The 22,092-nt window shown below is 41.4% G+C and overlaps 1 protein-coding gene across 1 annotated transcript; it reads right to left on the minus strand.

Annotated features, from left to right (window-relative positions):
* Positions 1-507: 507 nt before the first annotated feature.
* On the minus strand, positions 508-2,082 carry LOC120246653 (elongation factor 1-alpha 1-like; the record flags this gene model as incomplete). The annotated part of the gene is made up of 1 exon (XM_039254272.1): positions 508-2,082. A coding segment is annotated over one exon (1,413 nt), but the record flags the coding sequence as incomplete, so codon positions are not given.
* Positions 2,083-22,092: the final 20,010 nt, after the last annotated feature.

Genomic DNA, 22,092 nt, shown 5'->3' on the forward strand with positions numbered 1-22,092 from the left:
TAGGTTCAGACATAAAATAAAATCTCATCATTTGTCTATGTTAGTAAACAACTAAATATCAGATATGAACAGTGAGCTATCAGTTTTAAACCTATGTGATTTTTTTTAAAGCTATATGTTTTTAGTCTCTTCTGGTGTCGCATTAAGGCAAGTGTCTACAATGGCCTAAGATTTCAGTCATTATTTGATCAGTGTTTATTATTTGCAATTAATTTTATTTGAGATAATCAAAAGGAGCTTGGGATATGGGCAATAGAACTGAGGAGGAGAAGAAAATCAATGTGAAGATTTCAGTGTTAGAAGGGAAGCTAGAAAATGTGACTTTATGCCCAGTTTACAAGCTTATATTAAGGAGCACTATTTAATGGTTAATTTTTTTTTTCTCATTAAACTTTTCTTTTAATGGGTCTCAAAATTCTGTGACAGATTTTTGGTCAAGTTGTTTCCATTAAAAAGTACTGATTTTAAAAACTAATAACTTAAAACTACCACACACAAAAACAAATGGTCCACAAAACATTCTCCTTTCCTTCTGAAGGTTTTACGATGCATTGTTATCATTAACCAGTCTTTTACTATTAAACTTAAATGGCCAATTGACACAAACAGTTCTGAGACCGTTCTTCCACCACTGATTAAGACTGGGGTGGCAGGTATTGGGGATAATATTCATTTAGCCTTCTGAGCTTTCTGGGCAGACTTGGTGACCTTGCCAGCTCCAGCTGCCTTCTTGTCCACTGCTTTGATGACACCCACAGCAACCGTCTGTCTCATGTCACGAACAGCAAAGCGGCCCAGAGGAGGATAGTCAGAGAAGCTTTCAACACACATGGGCTTGCCAGGAACCATATCAACGATGGCAGCATCACCAGATTTCAAGAACTTGGGACCATCTTCCAGCTTCTTTCCAGAACGACGGTCAATCTTCTCCTTCAGCTCAGCAAACTTGCAGGCGATGTGAGCTGTGTGACAGTCCAGCACAGGTGCATAGCCGGCACTGATTTGGCCTGGATGGTTCAGGATAATCACCTGAGCTGTGAAGCCAGCTGCTTCCATTGGTGGGTCATTTTTGCTATCACCAGCCACATTGCCACGACGAACATCTTTGACAGATACGTTCTTGACATTGAAGCCCACATTGTCCCCAGGAAGAGCCTCACTCAAAGCTTCATGGTGCATTTCAACAGACTTTACTTCAGTTGTAACGTTGACTGGAGCAAAAGTGACCACCATGCCAGGCTTGAGAACACCAGTCTCCACCCGACCCACAGGGACCGTACCAATACCACCAATTTTGTAGACATCCTGGAGAGGCAGACGCAAGGGCTTGTCAGTTGGACGAGTTGGTGGCAGAATGCAATCCAGAGCTTCAAGCAGTGTGGTTCCACTGGCATTGCCATCTTTACGGGTGACTTTCCATCCCTTGAACCAAGGCATGTTAGCACTTGGCTCCAGCATGTTGTCACCATTCCAACCAGAAATTGGCACAAATGCTACTGTGTCAGGGTTGTAGCCAATTTTCTTAATGTAGGTGCTGACTTCCTTAACGATTTCCTCGTATCTCTTCTGGCTGTAGGGTGGCTCAGTGGAATCCATTTTGTTAACACCAACAATAAGCTGTTTTACACCCAGTGTATAAGCCAGAAGGGCATGCTCACGGGTCTGCCCATTCTTGGAGATACCTGCTTCAAATTCGCCAACACCAGCAGCAACGATCAGGACAGCACAGTCAGCCTGAGATGTGCCTGTAATCATATTTTTGATAAAGTCTCTGTGTCCTGGGGCATCAATGATGGTCACATAGTACTTGCTGGTCTCGAATTTCCACAGGGAAATATCAATGGTGATACCACGTTCACGTTCGGCTTTCAATTTATCCAAGACCCAGGCATACTTGAAGGAGCCCTTTCCCATCTCAGCAGCCTCCTTCTCAAATTTTTCAATAGTTCTTTTGTCGATCCCACCACATTTGTAGATCAGATGACCAGTAGTGGTAGACTTGCCCGAATCTACGTGTCCAATGACGACGATGTTGATATGAGTCTTTTCTTTCCCATTTTGGATTAGATTTAGCGGTGGTTTTCACGACACCTGTGTTCTGGCGGCAAACCCGTTGCAAAAAAAAACTATTTAATGGTTAATTATTTGGATCTTTGTGAGTATGAGAATTCTGTGTCTGGAAGTCACCTGGATCAATCACTTTTATCTTGGAATGTGAATATTTCACTTAAGTTACTGCCTTTCAGAATTTTGAGAATCTCTTTCTCCACAGTGGGGTTTTTGGTGGGGAAAAGAATCAGGCAGCCTCCGATGTGGGACAGTCATTTTAACTACCTGTTCTGTTCATTGTCTTCCTCCACTTTCCCCACCTAGTGATGTGTAAAATGTGAAGGTATTTTATAATTTATAGGCATAGAGAAATTATATGTCACATGCAACAATCTGGTAAATATGTATGAATTTTCTGCTTCTTAATATAAGGATGTGAAAATAACTCCTAATTGCATATTAGCAATTACCTTAAGTCTGGAGAAGACAAGAAACTCACAGCCCTAAACAGGGTCTCTGTGTTTATAAAGAAATGTTCCTGTTGAATAGTCTCTCCTTTTTGACATACTTGACTCCGTTCTGTTCCATTACTGCTCTTTCAAATAAACCCCAAAGCTGTGTTTCAATCGAACCAATACGCTCTAATCAGAGATGATGTTATACACAGTGAAATGGTTTCTACATTCTACGTGGAATGGACAACAAGCAAGTAAAATACCCCCTCTCTAATTTTAATTAGAATTAGAAGGCTCCCCAGGCTGGTTAGCTGAGTTATGAGAGCACCCTGCAGAGGCCACGTTCTGACCCTCCCACGGGCCAGTTAATTTTGCCTAGTTCAGTAGCCACAGCTTGTGGCTCTGGCTCTGCAGTCATCTGGAGAGCACGTCCCTTTAATCATTTAGGAAACAGAGTGTCTGAGTGTGGAAGCATTCCCATTTCTGGCAAAACCGCTTAAAGTGCAAGCCCTACTAATATCTGTGGTCAGTGCCATTATCTCGCTAGCCAAAGAGGAGAACATTATATGGAGAGAAACCCACTTATTATCTGTGTGATAATAGCCTTTCTTCCTTGACCTTTCAGAGCCTCTTCTTTCTTATCAGGAGGTTGGCAGTTAGTATTTAATGATATCTTGTCTGTGAACATTCTCAAAGACCTCACTCCAAAACAGGATTGTTAGCTGAGGTTGCTCTCCATGGAAAAGAATCTCCAGTCATGGCAATAGTTTTAAGTGGAAAATCTGCACACTGTTTCAAGAAACGATATGTTGATCTCATCCCAGTTCAATGGTATGAACAGGTGGAGGTGTTCAAGAGCTCCCTTTGAACAGAAACCCATGCTTATGTATTAATTCTCCACCCCAGAGGTGTTCGGACCCAGGGCCCCACACTAACTGGGCTGCAGCTCCCTGTTCTCATGTGGGAGGCGAGGGTCGCAGGCGAGTGGACCTTTCCAGCTCTCCCACCCTGCTCCCCTCCAACCAGAAAGCCACACCTTCCTGTGCTTTGCCCACAGTGAATATTACTCACGTAATATTTTGTTTAAAAAGAGAGTTGACTATATAAAAACAATTATATTAAGAAGCCACCAAAGAAATTCTAAATTATACCATGGCAATGCGAAGAGCAACATCCAGACTGTGGGAAACTCCACAAGATAAGTGGTCTGGTGTCTTCAATAAATATATTCCAACAGGGAAAAGGAGGTGTCCGTATAGTCTACCTTCTCTCCATCAATTCTTTTCTCTCCTCTGCGAAAGTTGGTTTTGATACATTTCCTCTCAAACAGATTGTTGCCATCAATATACAGCCATGTTAATATTTTTCCCATCTTGGAAAAAAAAAAAACTTTCTCCAGGCCTGATTGAGGCCATCGGTGCAACTCCTTTCTTTGCTTCCCTTTGCAGCAAAACCCTTCAGAAATATTGTCCATAATTGCCTCCAGTCTTTCTCCTCTCATTCTTTCTAGAAAACACTCCAAACAGGTTTTTTCTTTCATTACAATTGCTCTTATGAATGTCACCAACGGTCTTGATGACACTGCTGATCCCAGTGACCAATCTCTGGGCTCAGTGTATTTGAACTATCAGCAGAATTTGACACTCTCCTTCTGGAAACATGGTCTTCACCTGGCTTCTGGGACATGCACCCACCTGATTTCCCTCCTATCATTCTGTTTTCTCAAATTTTTGAGTGTTTTTCCTGGTTTCTCTTTGTCTTCCTGACTTCTAACTGTTCTCGGTCCCAAGGTTCCATTTTGGGACCTCTTTCTGTTCTGCACTGCTTGCCTCGATGAGTTCATTCAGGTTCTTGTCTTTAGATACTGTCTATGCGGAGAACTGCTGAATGTTTACCGCTAGCCCTGATGCCCCCCATAGCTTGGATGTATAGTGGATATCTCAAATTTTATCACACTTGGATGTATAGTGGATATTTCAAATTCGACATGTTCTGGACTTAATTCCCAATATTTCTTGCTAGAACTCACAGTTTTTCCCACCATTAATGGCAACTCTGGTCCTTTAATCCTTCAGATGAACCATCTCAGTGTTATCCTTGTTAAAGGAAAAAAATATTCTGGGGTGCTTAGGTGGCTAAGTTGGTTCAATAGCTGACTCTTGATTTCATCTCATGTCATGGTCTCATGGTTCACAAGTTCAAGCCCACATCAGGCTCTGTGCTGACCAGAGTGGAGCCTGCTTGGATTCTCTCTCTCTCTCTCTCTCTCTCTCTCTCTCTTTCTCTTCCCTTCTCTGTCTGCACCCCCCCACCTCTCTCTCCCTTTCAAAATAAGTAAATAAACATAAAAAATTTTTTAGAAATAAAAAAATGGAAAATAATTTTAAAAATAGAAAAATTATTCAGACACTTGTTAAAGACAGTGAGGCTGACTTTATTCACGGGGCCTACTACAGCAGTGTTTGCAGTAAGGGAGAGGCCAGGCCTGACTCTGAATACAACAAGGAGAGTGGGAATTTATAGCTAAGGAGTCAGGTGGGAGTCTGTGGGTGGATATTGCTAAGAGGAAACATCAAGGCTAAGAAGATTCATGTTCAAGGAGTTCAACAGGGATCTTGCTAAAGGAAAGCCAGGGTGATAAGATACTGCCTTAGCTCAGGCTGCTATAACAAAGTGCCATAGACTGGGTGGCTTGGGAAAACAGAAACTCATTTCTCATAATCCTGGAAGCTGGATGTCTTCCATTAGAGCACCAGAATGGCGGGATTCTGGTGAGAGCTCTCTTCCGGGTTGCAGATGACCAACTTCTAGCATCTTCACATGGTGGAGAGGAAAGAGAGAGAGAGGAAGCCAGCTCTCTCCTGACTCTTATAAGGTCACAGACCCTCTTCATGAGGGGTCTACCTTTATGTCTTAATTATGTCCCACTGCACTGGAGATTAGATTTCAACATATGAATGTTTGGTTGGGGGGAGGGACACAAACACCCAGTCCGTACAGGTGTCAAGGATGAGGTATTTTCACCAAACCAACCGAGCAGAATTCTTGCTAAAACTCGTCTAAGTGGGCCAAGGGCAGAGTCCAGGGGTGGGGCCTCGGGGGGCTTGGAGGAGCCTCACTAGAGTCAGGTCAACAAAAGCATCTCTGTCATCCCCATCTCTTCTCTTTCACTCATGCCACAATTCTGGTTTGCCAGCAAACTTTATTTCTGGCCCTATCTCTAAAATAGGTCCAGAATTTGACCACTTTTCATCACCCTTGCTACTCCTCTGATCCAAACCATCCTTATATTTCACCTGATCTTTGCAAGAGCCTTCTGCTCTTCTGCCTTGGGTTTCCTTCCTTAGATTGTCAACTGCAGTCAGAGTGACCCTGCTTAAACCCAAGTCAGAGTGCTTCTCTCCTCCTGTCAAGACCTTCCACTGGCTCCCAACTGACTTGGTGCAAAAGTGGAGGTCCTCACTCTGACCCACCTGGCCCCATCACCTCCCACTGCCTTCCCTGTCTCTCACTGGCCCCCTTGCTGGCATAATCACCCACTGTCTTTAATGTCACTATTGCCTTTCTCCTCCCACCAGAATGTAAAGTCCATGAGATTATTATTCATTCTCTGCAGAATCCCTGCTATCAGGACAGTGCCTCACTCAGGGTAGGCAGGCATTGAATGCTTGCTGAACAAACAAATAAATTAATTTTTAGTTTTGGAAAATATATTTAAAGATGCATATTAAAATTTTTAAGGTAGTTATTTAAAGAAGAGCACTAATAGAGGTGATTTCCAAGTAATTAGGAAAGAAAAAGAACATTTTTGCTAACAAGAGATTGGAAAAAAAAAGAGAAGTAAAAACTGTGCACACTAAACAGAAAGTCAAAACAGGATAGCAGAAAGGAAAAACATGTCAGGAATCACAATCTTATTTTAATGACATAGACTCTCAGATTGAATTTAAAAATCCAGTTAGGAGCTGTTTACAAGAGGCAAATATAAAACCAAATGATGCAGAAAGTTTGAAAATAAAGGGGAAGAAAATTATATGCCAGGCAAATGTTAATAAAAAAAAAACAGGAGTAAAAAATGTTAAAATGACAAAATATAACTCAAGAGTGAAAGCACTGAGAAGGAAAAAGGAAAGATGCATTATATTAATAAATCACCTACTAAGAAAGAGAGAAGAATCATAAAGCAATTTACAATTTTCATCATTGCTTTGAAATATAAATAAAGCAAAAGAATAAATTGAAAATCTACATTCACAGTGAGAGATTTAACATCCCTTTCTCAGAAACTGGCAGATCGAATAGACAAGAAATGAGGACACAGAATATTTGTATAGTCCATTACAGGTTTTCTTGAGCACTGAGTGAAAATTATGCCACAAATAGGTATCTAGAGGATCATGAGAATTTTTTTAAAAAAAGGAGACATATGAGAATGATGAAAATAATCATATGTTGTATATACATTGTCTAAACATAGAGTCATTTGAGAATCCCAGTCCATTTTCTTAATCTTTTGACACATCTAGATCCTCACATGGCATGGAAGAGTGACTCTCAAAGCAGGAGCCCTGAATTAGCAGCATCAGCCTCACGTGGGAATTTGCTAGAAAGGCAGATCCCTGGGTCCCAGCTCCAGACCTTCTGAGTCAGCAACTCTTAAGATGAGCCCAAATGTAACACACATTCCAGAGGGCTCCTGATGCCGCTCCAGTGAGAACCTCGCTCACAGATCTAACCTCAGAAGACTGCCTGCCTTCCTTGGTTTGGGTATCCTCAAGGCAATAGCAAAATAAATGCTTGCGCATCGTTTGCATCTCTATTTCATAATTTCACTGATGGTCTGTTTCATGGTAAAGCTCTGGTCTGGGACTTCAGATATTAGATCATTCTGACAGTTTCCTGGGTAGTTATGGCTTGAATCCTTATATTGAATTTTATTTAAGTAAAAAGAGGCAAAAAATAATAAGGAATTCTCATGCTGTGAATATTAGAAATGTAAAGATTTAAAAAAAAAAAGGGAAATGGAGCAAAGTCAATCTGTTATGATAAGATGTCATGCCTGAATTTTGTGTGTGGGTTAGGGACACAGTTTTCACCCTTACCCACCCCTGGCTTTCCAGTGGCTGTCTATGCTCATGGCAGTCTCTATGAGGGAGAACATCAAAAAGCCAGGCAAAACTGTGAATAGAGAGAAATTAATTCCCTTGGCCCCCTTCTCTTCTCCACGCCTGAGTGGCATCCTTTCTCTGCTTCCCTTTCAGGTACATGCTTTCCGATTAAAATGACTGAACCTGCTCCCAGGGATCATTTGTGGGAGTAAGAAGAGCATGTTCTTGGGGAATGTTTTTTGCAAAAATGGAACAGTATAATATATGCAAATATAAAATTTGCCTATGGCTGTGGAGTAATTATGTCCACCTCAATTCATATGTGGAAGCCCTAACTTCAGATGTGGTGGCATTTGGAGATGGGGCCTTTGAGAGGCCATTAGGTTGAGATGACACCATGACGGTGGGGCATTCATGATGGGATTAATGTCCTTATAAACAGAGACACCAGAGAGCTTGCTCTTTTTTTCTGCCATGTGAGGACATTTTGAGAAGGTGGCTGTTTGCAAGACCGGAAAAGAGCTCTCAACAGAAACGGAGCATTCTGGCACCTTGATCTTAGACTTCAAGCTTCTGGAACTGTGGGAAAATCAATTTCTGCTCTTTAAGCCACCCAGTATATGGCATTTTATGATAGCAACCTGAGCTAAGACAATTTTATCCATAATACTATCCAAGATGTATATCAAACACATCACATGGGGCATCTGTGGAGGGGAGGGAGATAGGGATGAGAGTTGGGGATAAAACAGAAAGAAAACAGCCCAACAAAAACAAAAGAAAGCAAGAGAGGGTCCTTGTATGAAATAACTGTTAAAATATGCGCTGAATAAAGAGGTATGATTAATTCAAATCCATGTATCTATGTACTTAAGATCTTAAAGGAAAAAAACAAATCAGTTAATGAATGGCCTTGAGCAAGTTCCTCATCTGGTCCTTCAGAGACCCTGTCTGAGAGTTGGAACCCTGATTTCAATGAGGGCCATCATCGTGCCTTCCCCATGGGAAGCCTCCCCAGTCTTCTTTTGCTAACTGTGCTGACCCTCAGTTCTTTCTGTTTCTGTGCTTCTACTGGAGAATGTTGTAAAGGGCGAGACTTTCACCAGAAGGTCTATTTATGCTCTCAGATGATACAACCCAATATATGTTCACTGCTGGTATCACTGACCACTTATCTGCTAGAAGCCACCCGTACTATTTTTCCCATTGAAGACCCTGCATTTTCAGATACGCAATGACTTCTGTTCTCCCTTCCTTTTATATCCATCCATCATGATCAAGTGGACTTCTGGAAGTTGATTTATTCACCAAGTTTGAGGTTGATTCCTGGTAAATTTAAAATTCTTATCAACCATCATGGAAAGGTATTTAAGCACTCAAGTATGTAGGACATTTTTATGAGCTGGAGGTTTGAAAGGTGGAATTGGTTTATTCCTTATTAAAAACCTACCTTATTAAAAACAAGCTGAAAAAATGTGGGACAAGAAGTTTCTTTTAGAAATAACTTTAGCTTTTGAGGATGGAACATATATAAACTCGGAGGCTAATTGTAAGGCTATGGGCCTGGTGCGATTTTATGCTTAAAAACAAAGATATAGCTCAGGGTTTCAGGTAGGCAGTCATGAATTTGAGTCATCGCTAAGCCATTAACTAGCTGTATTAATTATTTCAGATTCACTTTTCTTATCTGAAAACCTGGGACAATTATCCATTTTATAGATTTTTTGCAAGAGTTAAATAGGATACCATATATAAAGAAACTAGCAGTGTGTTAGGTACAAAAAGGGTGCTATTCAAAGTCTGTTTCTTTCCTCTTTGCTGGAGAGACTTTTATTAGACAATAAGCATGGTATCTACACACATTACCTGGTTTTTCAGAATTTGATGATACTATTTATGAGGCAAAGTGTGGCTAGAAATGATAAAAATCATTGTGGACTGATTCATCTGATTGGAACCTAGCTAGCTTGCCAACTTTTCTCAATGGTTCTTAAAGTTGCAGAGCATGCTTCTTGTTTAGTACTTCATGCTTCTTGTGCAGACAGGAGAGAAACAAAGCGCCCTCCCCCTTTCCTCCCCTCCACCCCTACCCCGCCCCAGCCCCTCTCTACTCTCCCTTCTTCACAGTGTACACACTAGTCCTGCTTGGCAGCAACTGGGATCTGTGTTTTTGAGACTGTTAAAAGGAATGCCACTACTCTCTGTAATGTGACTATGAGTGAGTCCCTTAAACATTCTTTTTTTTTTCTTTTTAGGGAGAGAGGTGTGGGGGGGGGTTGTGGGAGAGAGGGGTAGAGGGAGAGAGAGAGAGGGACTTAATCTTAAGCAGGTTTGATGCTGCGTGTGGAACCCATCACGTGCTTAATCCCACAACCCTGGGAACATGACCTGAGCTGAAATCTTGATTTCAGATGCTTAACTGACTGAGTCACCCAGATGACCCTCCCTTAAACATTCTTTAAAAATGAAGCTTATTCTATGGGGCGCCTGAGTGGATCAGTTGGTTGAGTGTCTGACTTTAACTCAGGTCATGATCTTGAGGCTTGTGAGTTCAAGTGCCACATAGGGCTCTGTGCTGACAGCTCAGAGCCCTCAGATTCTGTCTCTCTGCCCCTCCCCTGCTTCTGCTCTGTCTCTCAAAAATAAATAAATATTTAAAAAAATTTTTAATGAAGCTTATTTTAGATAATATCTTAGGTCTCATCTCATTCTTACACTTTCCAATTCTGCATTTAAGGAATATTATCTTCTATCAATCTGAAGCCTAGAATCATTCTTTGACTGTGGAGAATTAGTGTTCTACTTAGCTTTGCTACTGAAAGGGTGGTCCATAGATAGGCAACATCAGCATCACCTGGGAGCTGGCTAGACATGCAGAACCCCAGGCCTCACCCAGAATCGGAATTTCAACAGGATCTCCAAGTGATGTGTATCTCATTAAAGTTTGAGAAGCTCTGCTGTAGGGAACCGCAACTCACTTTTATTTGTTCGCGTGAATTCACTGCTTTGATCTTCAAAGTATGTCTCCAGGAACCACATCAAATCCTATCCAATTCTCATGAGGAGGCTCACATTTTGACCATTTTTATGAAGAGAAATGAAGTTGGAGAATAAAGGGGACTTGCTGAGGGACTTCCCTGTAGCGCATGTGACCGCAATCACGTTTAGACAGCTGTCATGGGCTCCCCGCTTGTTGGATGTAATACGGGGATTCCTGTTGGAGCCACATCAGCCTTTTGATACCTGAGTAAGTTCAACAAAATAGCACGTGTCATTTGTACAACGTGATCCCCTTTGGAAGTTGCCGAAGTTCCTTTGAAATCAAAGAGATGAATTTGTACACTGGTATTTTCAACACTTGATTAATGTCCTTCTATTTGTTTGGCCACCTCTGCTCTTTAATTATAAAATTACACAGTTTGTAGAGAGACCCTTGGCTCCCCACCTGTGCCAGGCTTAACTGAACACGTTCCTGGCTGGTCTATTGTTGTGGTGTGGGCTTCAGCGTCAAAAGCACACCTCCTCGCTCTCAGGCTCCTCATCCTCCTTGGCGGTCTTGAGTTTTTGGAGACAGACATTGATGGCTGCTGCTGTGGCCAGCTGCTTATGCAGACATTTCAGATGGGCTGTGGAGGGCCACAAACTTCATTTGGCCGCTAGGCGAGTTAGATGCACCTGAGCTTCTTCATCAGGCTGTTGGTTCTGCGTTTCTGTTTTCCTTGGAATGTGAATTACAAGTGGGCCGTGAGTAGTGTGTGCACCTGAACCACCAAGAGATGCACAGGGAAAATGGAAGCGTCTGCAAATCGGATGAAGAGGTGGGAAACGCTGTCTTGCAATTTTCTCTTGAAGTCTTTCCCCTTATTCTTCATGTCATATGTACTTTCCCAAGGTGACTTGTCATCATCTGGAACCTCTTACAGCTCACGATTTTAAAGGGGTTGCCCCCATCCTGTTTTGCATCCATCTCTCATCCCTAAAGAAACCACAATGATTTTTTGAGGTAGAAGTAATGGGAAGTCATACTTGGACGAAGTCCTTTGAAATACTTCTGGAACCAAATGGTAGTTTTTAATGATACATTTCCTGACAAAGTTCTATCAGATATCTGTGGTCAGATATCTTTCTACCCTATTTGTCCCCACTGCCCCCCACTCATTCTTGGGTTTATTTGAAACTACTGTATTCAGTAGTTTGAACGACCGACTTCAGTTTCCTTAGATACTTAGAGAGAGAGGTTAAGTAGAGGCCAACCCCATAATCTTTATTGTATAGATAGGTTTGGTTTTCCATCCCTAAATCTTCTAAATAAAACTTCAACATGCTTTTTAACACTTTGTCTCTGGTGAAAATTAAATGTTGCTTAAAATCACACCATGGCAGTCTTGTGCAAAATATGAAACTTTCACACTACTTGATCCTATTATAAATCATTCATATTGAGTAAATGTCAAAAATGACTAGGACTTAGTGGCTTAGGTAATAATATGCTTTCTTCCTCCCTACCCTTATCCAAAGAATTATAATGTCGTTTGAAGATGTTGAGAGAGGAGTTTAACTATTGTATGATGATGGAGATGTTCTCTGTTTGGGATGTGCAGTGTGACAGCCACTGGCTGCATGTGGTCACCGGGGACTTGAAATGTGGCTAGCACAACTGAAGAACTGAATTTTAAATTTTATTTCATTTTGATTAAATTTAAATAGCCAGATGTGGCTAGTGGCTACGATATTGGTTTAGATCTGACGTTGAGCCAAATCCTGTTTTTGTAAAGAAACTTTTATTGAAACTTAACTACACCCATTCACTTACATGTTGTTTTTGGCTGCTTTTGAACAATGGCAGAGTTGTATAGTTACAATAGGGGCTACTCCACAAGGCCTAAAATATTTGTTATGGAGCTGTTTACAGAAGAAGTTTCTCAACTCTGATAGAGACAAAAGTTGAATGCAGGAGGATCTGTACGGCATAAAGAAAAGCAGTCATGCCAATCCAGAGATCGTGAGATCTAGGCACCAACTGTAGTCTTGGAAATTATAAGATTGGTGATTTCTTAGTATTTTTTCTATAAATGTAGTTCATGGTCATGGTAAAATTTTAGGAAAAGAGTGAAAAGAGAAGGTAAAAGCCATTTTCCATGCATAGTACATGTGTGTGCTATAGAATATATAATATGATTCCAAAGGTAGCATCTTACAAATTTCATGTAAACCCCTTTTAACACTTTATCTTGATAGTTTAAAGACTTCAGACATGAGTCTGGCCCACTGTCATGGCAAAAGCTCACTTCAATGATTATTTCTTTTTTTTACTTTCTTACTCTCTCAGTGGGTTTTGTAGTATCTGTATGCAAATGTAAGAAAGGGAGCTTCAAGCTTTTGGCTATGTTTGAAGTCTCAAGTAAAGTTTTATACCTCGATGTTTGTGTATTCCTAATTTCAAAGATAACAGCTTGATGGTATTTCTTATTAGTAAGGGTTAAATGTGAGGGAAAATTTAAACTAACTATTGGTTCCTGCATCTAAGAACAAGCAAAGTAAGAAAATGGACCAGGGTGTGATGGAGATTTTATTTGTACCTTTGGGAAAAAATATGCAGCCTTATTTTTCACAGAGTGGAAACTAGACATCTTTAGGCATCAACTCAGTGATGGCTAATAGATTTGTAATATAAATGGAAGATATGGTAGGGTCTTGGTTTATGGGATCTCTGAGTATTCAATCATACAAGGGTAAAAAGCAAGACAATATGTCATCAGAAGACATTTGGGTAATGTAGTAAATGTCAAGGAACATCTACTGTTGCTAATTTTAACCTGTGCTATGGCACATAAACCTTAATTGGGGACTTTTGTGAGAAGACGTAGAACAAGAAATGAGTCTTTCCTTTCAGGAGGTCAACATCGACTTGATGTATGGGAAGGATGTAGAGAGGAGGATAATGTACAAGAGGAAAAAAGCAGCGTGAAAGACTATGTGGTAGAAATGCTAAGAGGAGGCTCAAATGATAACTATAAACATACAGACACCATACTTTGATGGAAATACTGCAAAATTTTCATTTTGCTCCATAGTCCTTTTTTTTTTTTTTTTTTTTTTTTGCATAGAACACATACTATTGATTTAAGCTATATTGGAAGAAGAACTTTCTGGGGTTGTCTGAAATGCAACCCATTTAGGAGAGGCTAAAGAATCTGATTACGTCCAGGGTAGAGAGACGAGAAAATCTGGGGGAGGCAATTAGCAGCCTATATATACTTAATGGGCTGTTTTAAAGGGGACTGGTGATGATTAGCCTGGTACTTATACTATGTCAGGAGGAAGTCATTTCAGTTAACACCAAAGTTGCTTTGTGCAGATTTGCTATAAATAATACTTTCCTTTGGCTGGCAATGACTCAGCAATGTCCTTCCCCAACCCCACTGTGTCATTAAGAGGTTGTGAAGGAAACTTATTTTAGGTTTCCTGGGGACAAGATGAGCAGGTAATGAAGGCAGAGAATGTCTTTCCTTAGGGGCAGAAGGGCCTCATGAGCAAAATATGGCTGGCAATGTGAAGACAGCAGTTTTCTGTGTTCTTGGGTTGAGTAGGTACTGTGTGCTTTGGGGAAAGTATCAGAGAGGCTTGCTGAAAGGCCTAAGCCCTGCTCCTGTGATCTTAAGCAAGCTAGGCAACCTTTGTTTAGATCAGTTTCCTTTCATTTCACTGTGCCATCTACTCGCAGTCAATAAGAGATGATGATAAAAAACCTATACAGATAAGAAATCATCATCATTCTACAGAAAGGTCTGAAAGTGAAGGTCAGAATTGGATATGACCTTAGGGGAAGAGGCAGAGGGAGGTGTCACTTAAAACATTGACCCCAGATCTGATTTAGGTCCTCAGTCTGAGAACCACTTTGGGATTGGGGTCTAATTCCATGGATCTATTGTACTGACCTACATACTGCTGACCATGAACCTATAGAAGGTCCACTGGCAAAGGCCCTACCCCAGGCTAACTTGAAAAAGAGTCATCGTCTCAGTGTGTATAAATACGGAAGGTATATGCAGTGCTCAGTTGTTAGTGATACTCCTTGCTTTTGAAACTGTGAAGGACAAACTTGAGTTGCCAGTTGTGGAAACAAAGACCAACCTAATGAGAAAAACAAAGGCTGTTTATTCAGAGTGCTGTGATGACAAGGGAATCAGCCATCGTCACTTGTGTTTTGCAGAAACTCGAGAGAGCTTCATAGAGGAGACAAGGGAAGGCTCCAGGTGTGCCCTGATTGGAGGCCCTTGGCCTAGGGGAGCTGTAGGTGGACCAGGTAGGAGAGGGGTCCTATCTGATTGGTTAGAGTACATATCTGGCTTTCACTGGTTGGCACTAAGTTGGAAGTGAGGTCAAAAATTTGGAAAAATTAAAAAAAATTAGAAAACCTGGCACTTATTAAGTCCTGGCCCTTGGGGCCAAGTTTTAGGGAAGTTATTGTTTAGCTTCCTGAACTGTCACTAAAGACAGCACTCTGGCTTCCTGCAAGTCTGGCTTACAGCAGGCTGGCTTCCCAGAATGTTTATTGTAGATAGAGAATTGGTTTCCTGGGCAGGCTGCTGCAGATTTTGGGTCTAAGGTTCATTTTTTTATATATGGTCTGGCCATTGTTTACTTTATATTCAGTCTTTCATAGTTAAGACTAAACACTGAAGAATGTCTTCCAGTTCATGTTTTGCTATGACTTGCATGATGTTGAGCAAGTCAATTAATTTCTCTTGTATAAATGAGATCAGATTACCTGCCCTGGCATAGCTCACAGGTTTGTGTGGGGGTCAAATGTGATAAACTACACAATATGGTAGCCTGTTTTCTAAGGTGTTGAATAAATTCTAATGATGATAGTGATAGAGACCAGTGTGGAGTAATAGCTTTCCTCTTTCCCTTCCCTGTTCTATGAAATAGGAAACATACTGTTATTGATTTGAAAAGGCTAATGCATATTAATCTATGCATTTCTTCTTTTAAGAGTGAAGTTTATATTTATTTGTTTATACATTATTATTTATTTTGAGAGAGACAGAGACAGTATGAGCAGGGAAAGGGGAGAGAGAGAGGGAGAGAGAATCCCAAGCAGGCCCCATTCACACTGGCAACGCAGAGCCTGATGCAGGGCTCAAACTGACAAAACCACGAGATCATGACCTGAGCTGAAACCAAGAGTCGGATGCTTAACCTGAGCACTTCTGGCAATCATTAAATTTTGAACTACTTTCCCCTTGAGTCTCCCAGTTACTAAATAAGTAAGATGAATGTACTCTTTTTTATTTTGTTTTTATTTTTTTGAGAGAGGGTGCAAGTGAGGGAAAGGCAGAAAGAGGGACAGAGTCCCAAGCAGGCTCCACACTCAGGGCAGAGCTGGACACAGAGCTTGACATGGGGTTCAATCTGACGACAGTGACATCGTGACCTGAGCCAAAATCAAGACTCAGATGCTTAACTGACTGAGACACTCAGGTAGCCCAAAGGCATGGTCTCTTAAACCGACCTATTATTAACCACTTTTAACATAACAGATCAATTTGAGCACTTGATGAAAGTTACAGGTCCTCTCCCAGGAAAATACATATATGCACAGACACCCAGTTATACACAGAATTTCAGAGGGTCCATACACAAGGAATCCATTCATATAGATGCTTTCAGGCAGAGATTCTCAACTTGGGTTGCATATTAAAAATATTTGGGTAATTTTTTTAAACCACAGGAATTTTTAAGCAAGCTATACTCTAAGCTAATTAAATCAGAATCACAGGGGAAGGGGGTTGGGGTGTGTGTGAGACCCAGGCATCAGTCCTTTTGAAAGCTCCTCAGGTTTAAACTCTTAATCAAAGTCAGTGGTTCTGAAGCTCTAATGGACATTTTAATAACCTGGAGGGCTTTCAAACCTGGTTGCCAGTCCTTACCTGCAGAGTTTCTCTTGGATTCTGTTGGTCTGGGATGAGAGTGGACGTTTGCAGATTAAAAAATTCCCTCAGGTGATTCTGATGCTAATCTGAGATTCACAGTCCTTGAGGAGGAAATCCAGGTCCAACCTGAGATGTGGTATTAGAGTAGCTCAAAGATCAAACTAATGCATCAATGCACCATTCTTGGCCTCAAGGGGTCAAGGTGGCATCTTGGCTTTATACTCTGAGTAATAAGTAGATGCTTGTGTCTCTCAAGGGTTCACAGCTCAGAGGGAAGGTTGGAGGTCGGAAGACACCTCCAGAGCTCAGTCTTAATAGTGGTTTGCGAGGTCTATTCCCTCCCCTGAGGCCGTCCATTCCATGTGGCCCATTGTCTCTCAGGCTCTGAGAAGGGTGCCCATATTGCACTCTGATGGGGAAATAGAATTAAGAACAAAATTTCCCAATCCCAAAGTCCTCTCCACAAAGGTAGTACAGAACCTGCTTTTATTATTGAGTAAGCATTAAATCAGAATGTGATGTGCATCAATGAGAACCTTTTTAAAAAAAAATTAATGTTTAATTTAGAGAGAGAGAGAGTGCGAGTGAGGCAGGGGCAGAGAGAGATGGAGACACAGAATCTGAAACAGGCTCCAGGCTCTGAGCACAGAGCCTGACACGGGGCTCAAACTCATAGACCGTGAGATCATGACCTGAGCGGAAGTCAGATGCTTAACCTCCTGAGCCACCCAGGCGCCCCAATGTGAACCTTTAATGGATTGTAAAGCCGGAAAGCAATCTCACACTTTTACAGCCAAGCAGATCCAACTCATTACAGACTTGTTCTCAAGATAAACAGCAACTAGTTCTCAAGTAACAAGACTTGACAGCACCATTTGTTACACATAGTTCTTCCTAACTGTATCTGGTAATTGGGGTGGCCATCTGTGTTAGCTAATTGGATTTATCCAGAGGAAAAATGAACTTTTCGTATCTTTAGGACTGGAGGTCCCTGTGTAGCTCAGAGCCAGGGACCCACAGAAGTTAGGTTTTCACTCCTATGCACATAGACATTTGCATTTCAAAGAGTCGACTCCCAGGTCTTTGAAAAAGACATTTCTGGGTCATGAAACTGACAAATGACCTATCTAGTTTTCAAGAGGATTTATCTACATTTTAAAGAGAGAAAAATTACTTATAATTTTAGGTTTTTGAAAGTAAATGTTCTAAGAAAAAGGAAGGGGGGATCTTTTCTGTTATTTTCAAAAGGGAGTCATATGGCTCTTAAATTAAATTTAAATTAAATTAAAATTTTACATGCTGTCTTAGTTGTGAGCTGTCATAACAAAATTCCATAGACGGGTGGTTTGAACAATAAATATTTATTTCTCACAGTCCTGGAGGTTGGGGAGTCTAGCTCAAGGTGCTGGCAAATTTGGTGACTGGTAAGAGCCCACTTTCCAGCTTGTAGATGGCCACCTTCTCCCGGTCCTCCAAGGATGGCAGGGAAAGAGAGAGACACAGCAGGGACTCTGGCATGTCTTCTTGTAAGGACACTAATCCTGTGAATCAGGGCCCCACCCTAAGGACCCTATTTACGTTAATTACCTCCGTATAGGCCCTATCTCCAAATACAGTCATGTTGGGGGTTAAGATTTCAACATATGAGGGGCGCCTGGGTGGCTTAGTCGGTTAAGCGTCCGACTTTCGCTTAGGTCATGATCTCGCGGTTCGTGGGTTCGGGCACCGCGTCGGGCTCTGTGCTGACTGCCAGCTCAGAGCCTGGAGCCTGTTTCAGTCTGTGACTCCCTCTCTCTCTGACCCTCCCCTGCTCACACTGTCTCTCTCTCTCTCTCTCTCCTAGAAATAAATAAAACATTAAAAAAAAAAAAGATTTCAACATATGAGTTTTGGAAGGACACAGTTTAGTCCAGAGCACATGCACAGTCCAAGGGCTGTGTCCACCCCATTGCTGGAAACTTCAACTTACCTTTCAATGGCATTAACACCACTGCAGACAATTGGGTAAGCATCTTCCAGACCAGATCAATCCATTGGAATTGTTCTCTCTTGGCTATCATGTCCCTCCCTCCCTCCTCCTCCTCCTCCTCCTCCTCCTCCTCCTCTTCCTCTTCTTCTCGTCCTTGGGTAGCAGTCTTCTGCCTTTCCTTCTCATCATTTAAGAATTTTAAGGACTTTGAGGGTACCTCAGCCAGACTTTATCTAACAATAACCCAGACGAAGTTTGAGAGTTCTTTTTGTTCCCCACCAGAGCAGCCAGTAAGAATTCACATATGGTGCATCGTGCTGCAGATTTACTTCTATCAGCCTTGCTCTTTGACATGGTACCTGGTGTCTCTGGATTAAGGGAGAGGACAGATAGGCAGTGTCTTGGGTTCTAAAACCTCAGTGGAAATGTAAGAAGATTCAAAAGCTGGTCCTTACTAGAACTTCCCTCAGGGAATTTAATACTTTCATGGGAGCAAAATTGAGACCCCCCCTACAGTGCGTACCTTAGTTGCAAAAATAGGCTATAAACTTTCCTTAAAAAGATGTGCTTGGTTAGCTGTAGGGATAACTGTTTTACTAGTGAAGAGCGCTTATCAGAGCCCCTTCCCTTCCTCCCAAACCTGGTGCCCATTCTCTCTTTCAAGTAAGTGGTGAACAGATATTTAAAAAAATATTTAAATATTCAGAGGCCTCCAAATTACGTCTCTCCCCCCACTCCCAAGCTTACCCATATGTTTCAGTCTGGCCTTTGACCTCTCTCTCTCCCTCCTCCAAGAAGTCATCTTAAGATTTCTTGAGTTGAAATCCTGTATTTTTTTTAATATAAGCTTTTACTATGCTTATATTAGTAATGCCTTTAAGACTACCAAAATCACAACATATGGCAACATTCTTAAAATTCTTATTCTTTGTGTTCCTTTAGCCAGAATCTCTCTTTCTGTCTATACTTCTGTTAACCTACTGGTCATCTAGCTTAGTCCACATTTCCATCCCAGGAGGACCTCAAAACCTCCAAGGATGGGCAGGACTGAGCCTTGCCTCATGTGTTCCTAACATCCCTCTTCCACACATTTAAAAATGTGGAAGATTATTGCCTTGCTACTCGACAGGAGCAAGGACAAGATAGTATAAAATGGGGAAAAGAAAAAGGTTTTAGTATATTATTTTTTCCAGAGGTAATAATAGCAAGAGAAAAATGACTAAGAATCATGAGTGCTCACTATGTGCACAGCACAATACTTCACATATATGATCTCATTTAATCCTCACTGCAGCCCTTCCCAATGAAGGGCTTCCCAATGAAGGAAGCACAATTATGACCCAGGTTTTACAGATGAGGAAGAAGAGGATTAGAAAGGCGAGTACCACGTAAGGTCTGGGGAATGTAGAACACCAGGTGGAGGCAGTACTTTGTTTTAATCTCTTTTCCCCAGAGCTTGGAGTAGAGTCTAGAACAGTGCCGTCCAATATAAATATAATGAGATCCATCCATGTAATTTAAAATTTTCTAGTACCACATTTTTTTTTTGAGAGAGAGGGCATACAAGTGAGCAAGGGGCAGGGACAGAGGGGAAGAGAGCGAAGAAGGACTTACCCGACATGGGGCTTGTGTTCACCTGAAGCAGGGCTTGAGTTCACCCAATGTGGGGCTTGAACTCATGAACCATGACCTGAGCCAAAGTCAGATGCTTAACCGACTGAGCCACCCAGGTGCCTAGTACCACACTCAGAAAAGAAAAAGAAACATGTGAAATTAATTTTAATAATATATTTGACCCAATATATAAACAATGTTACTACTTTAAGATGTCATCAATATAAAATTATAAGTGAGGTGTTTTTCATTTTTTTCATACTAAATGTTTGAAATCTGGTATATATTTTGTATTTACAGTACATCTCAATTTGGATCAACCACAGGACAAAACACCCAATAGCCATGTGTGGCTAGTGGTTACCATCTTAGGTACCATATTACGTACCAAATTACAGTGCAGGTCTAGAATCTAGCAGCTGATTACGGAAGAGACAGTAGTGCTCGCAAATATTCCATGTGCTCCACTGCATTTCCCTCTTGCACATGGGGAGCACGTCATTAGTTCTAGTCAATGGCTGTAAGCAGTAGTTACATGTGCCGTTTTTGGGTCAAAGCATTTAACTGTCCGTGACAGCTATCTCCTCTTAGGTTTCTCCTTTGCTGAAGCAACTGAGGAGGCCTGTGTTATGTGGGTGAAGCACAGCTTGAGGTGGCCTGGATCTCTAAGTTGCCACATGCCAGTGGCTGCCCTAGACACACTGGACTTTGCAAGGGGGAAAAATAAACTTCAGTTGTGGTTAGATGCTAAGATTTTGGAATCATTTGTTTTGACATCCGGGACTAGCCTTATCTGACTAATGGAATGATCACAGAAGAACCATATTCCTCCAGGGACCAGAGGAACAGGGAGAATTTGGACCAACCAGCTAAGGCCACCTTAACCCAGAACTATTGGTGTAATTATAGGCTGTGCCAGGCCTGGTGATGTCTTCTCTGCTGGATATAATGGAGCAATTCAGATGAGGTCCAGAACACCAGGATCCTGGCCACTTACCACTGATCTCACTTGAAGAAAGTTTGTGCTCTGACATTTCCTTTTCCTGTAGCAACATTTACTCCTGTCGTAAGAATCCGGTTTGGTTGTCTGCACTGGGTAAAGTGTAAAAAGACGGCAGCATCAAAAAAGCCATAACATAAAGGAAAGCTCTTAGACAAGAACTCCTCTGGTAGGTGAAAAAATTCTCCACTTTTGATAGAAGAAGCTAAAGAGAAATCTGATTTCATCCGGTAAACTATAAATAACAATCTAATAAGGTACAATTTCTAGGGGCCTAGGACCTAAATGGTTTTGTAATTAAAAGCTTCCTGTCTCAGTGTTTAATATCTCTTGGAAAAGTTGTAAGAATTTATTGAGTCCATTGGATCAATTTATTCCTGAAAGTATCATATTTAACTTATGAGGCTGTCAGCAGAACCATTCATAATTTATCCAAGATACCTTCAACTCATGGTCAGTGGTGCTTCCTTGATGTTGAGCTGCTTATAGACTACAAAGATTGATGTTTTCAGCATCCAGAGAGATTATTTTATTAGTGCCATTGCTGTTTGTAGTCTTTCCTATAAAGGTCAAAGACTTGTGATGCCATCAATGCTGAGTCACTGTTACCGAGCACTTATCGTGTGCCCTGCATTTCATGTGCATTATCTCCTCCAAATAGGTCCATGACATGGGCATTATTATTCACATTTTACAGACGAAGAAACTGGGCCCAGAAAGATGAAGTATGTTGCCCAGGTTCACCCAGTGAGGAAATAGTGGTACAACAATTCCAATCGAGCTTTGTCTGATTCCCAATACATGCTTCTACCCAGGGAACCATACTGCTCCCTAGTGTGGAAATGGACATTTGTATTAACTTGCTAGGGCTGCTGTTACAAAGTACCACAGAGTGGGTGGTTTAAATGACAGAAATTGATTGTCTCACTGTTCTGAAGTCCAGAAATCCGAAACCAAA

The sequence above is a fragment of the Hyaena hyaena genome, unplaced genomic scaffold (assembly GCF_003009895.1).
Source record: "Hyaena hyaena isolate Hyena2069 unplaced genomic scaffold, ASM300989v1 scaffold_478, whole genome shotgun sequence".
Lineage (NCBI taxonomy): Eukaryota > Metazoa > Chordata > Mammalia > Carnivora > Hyaenidae > Hyaena > Hyaena hyaena.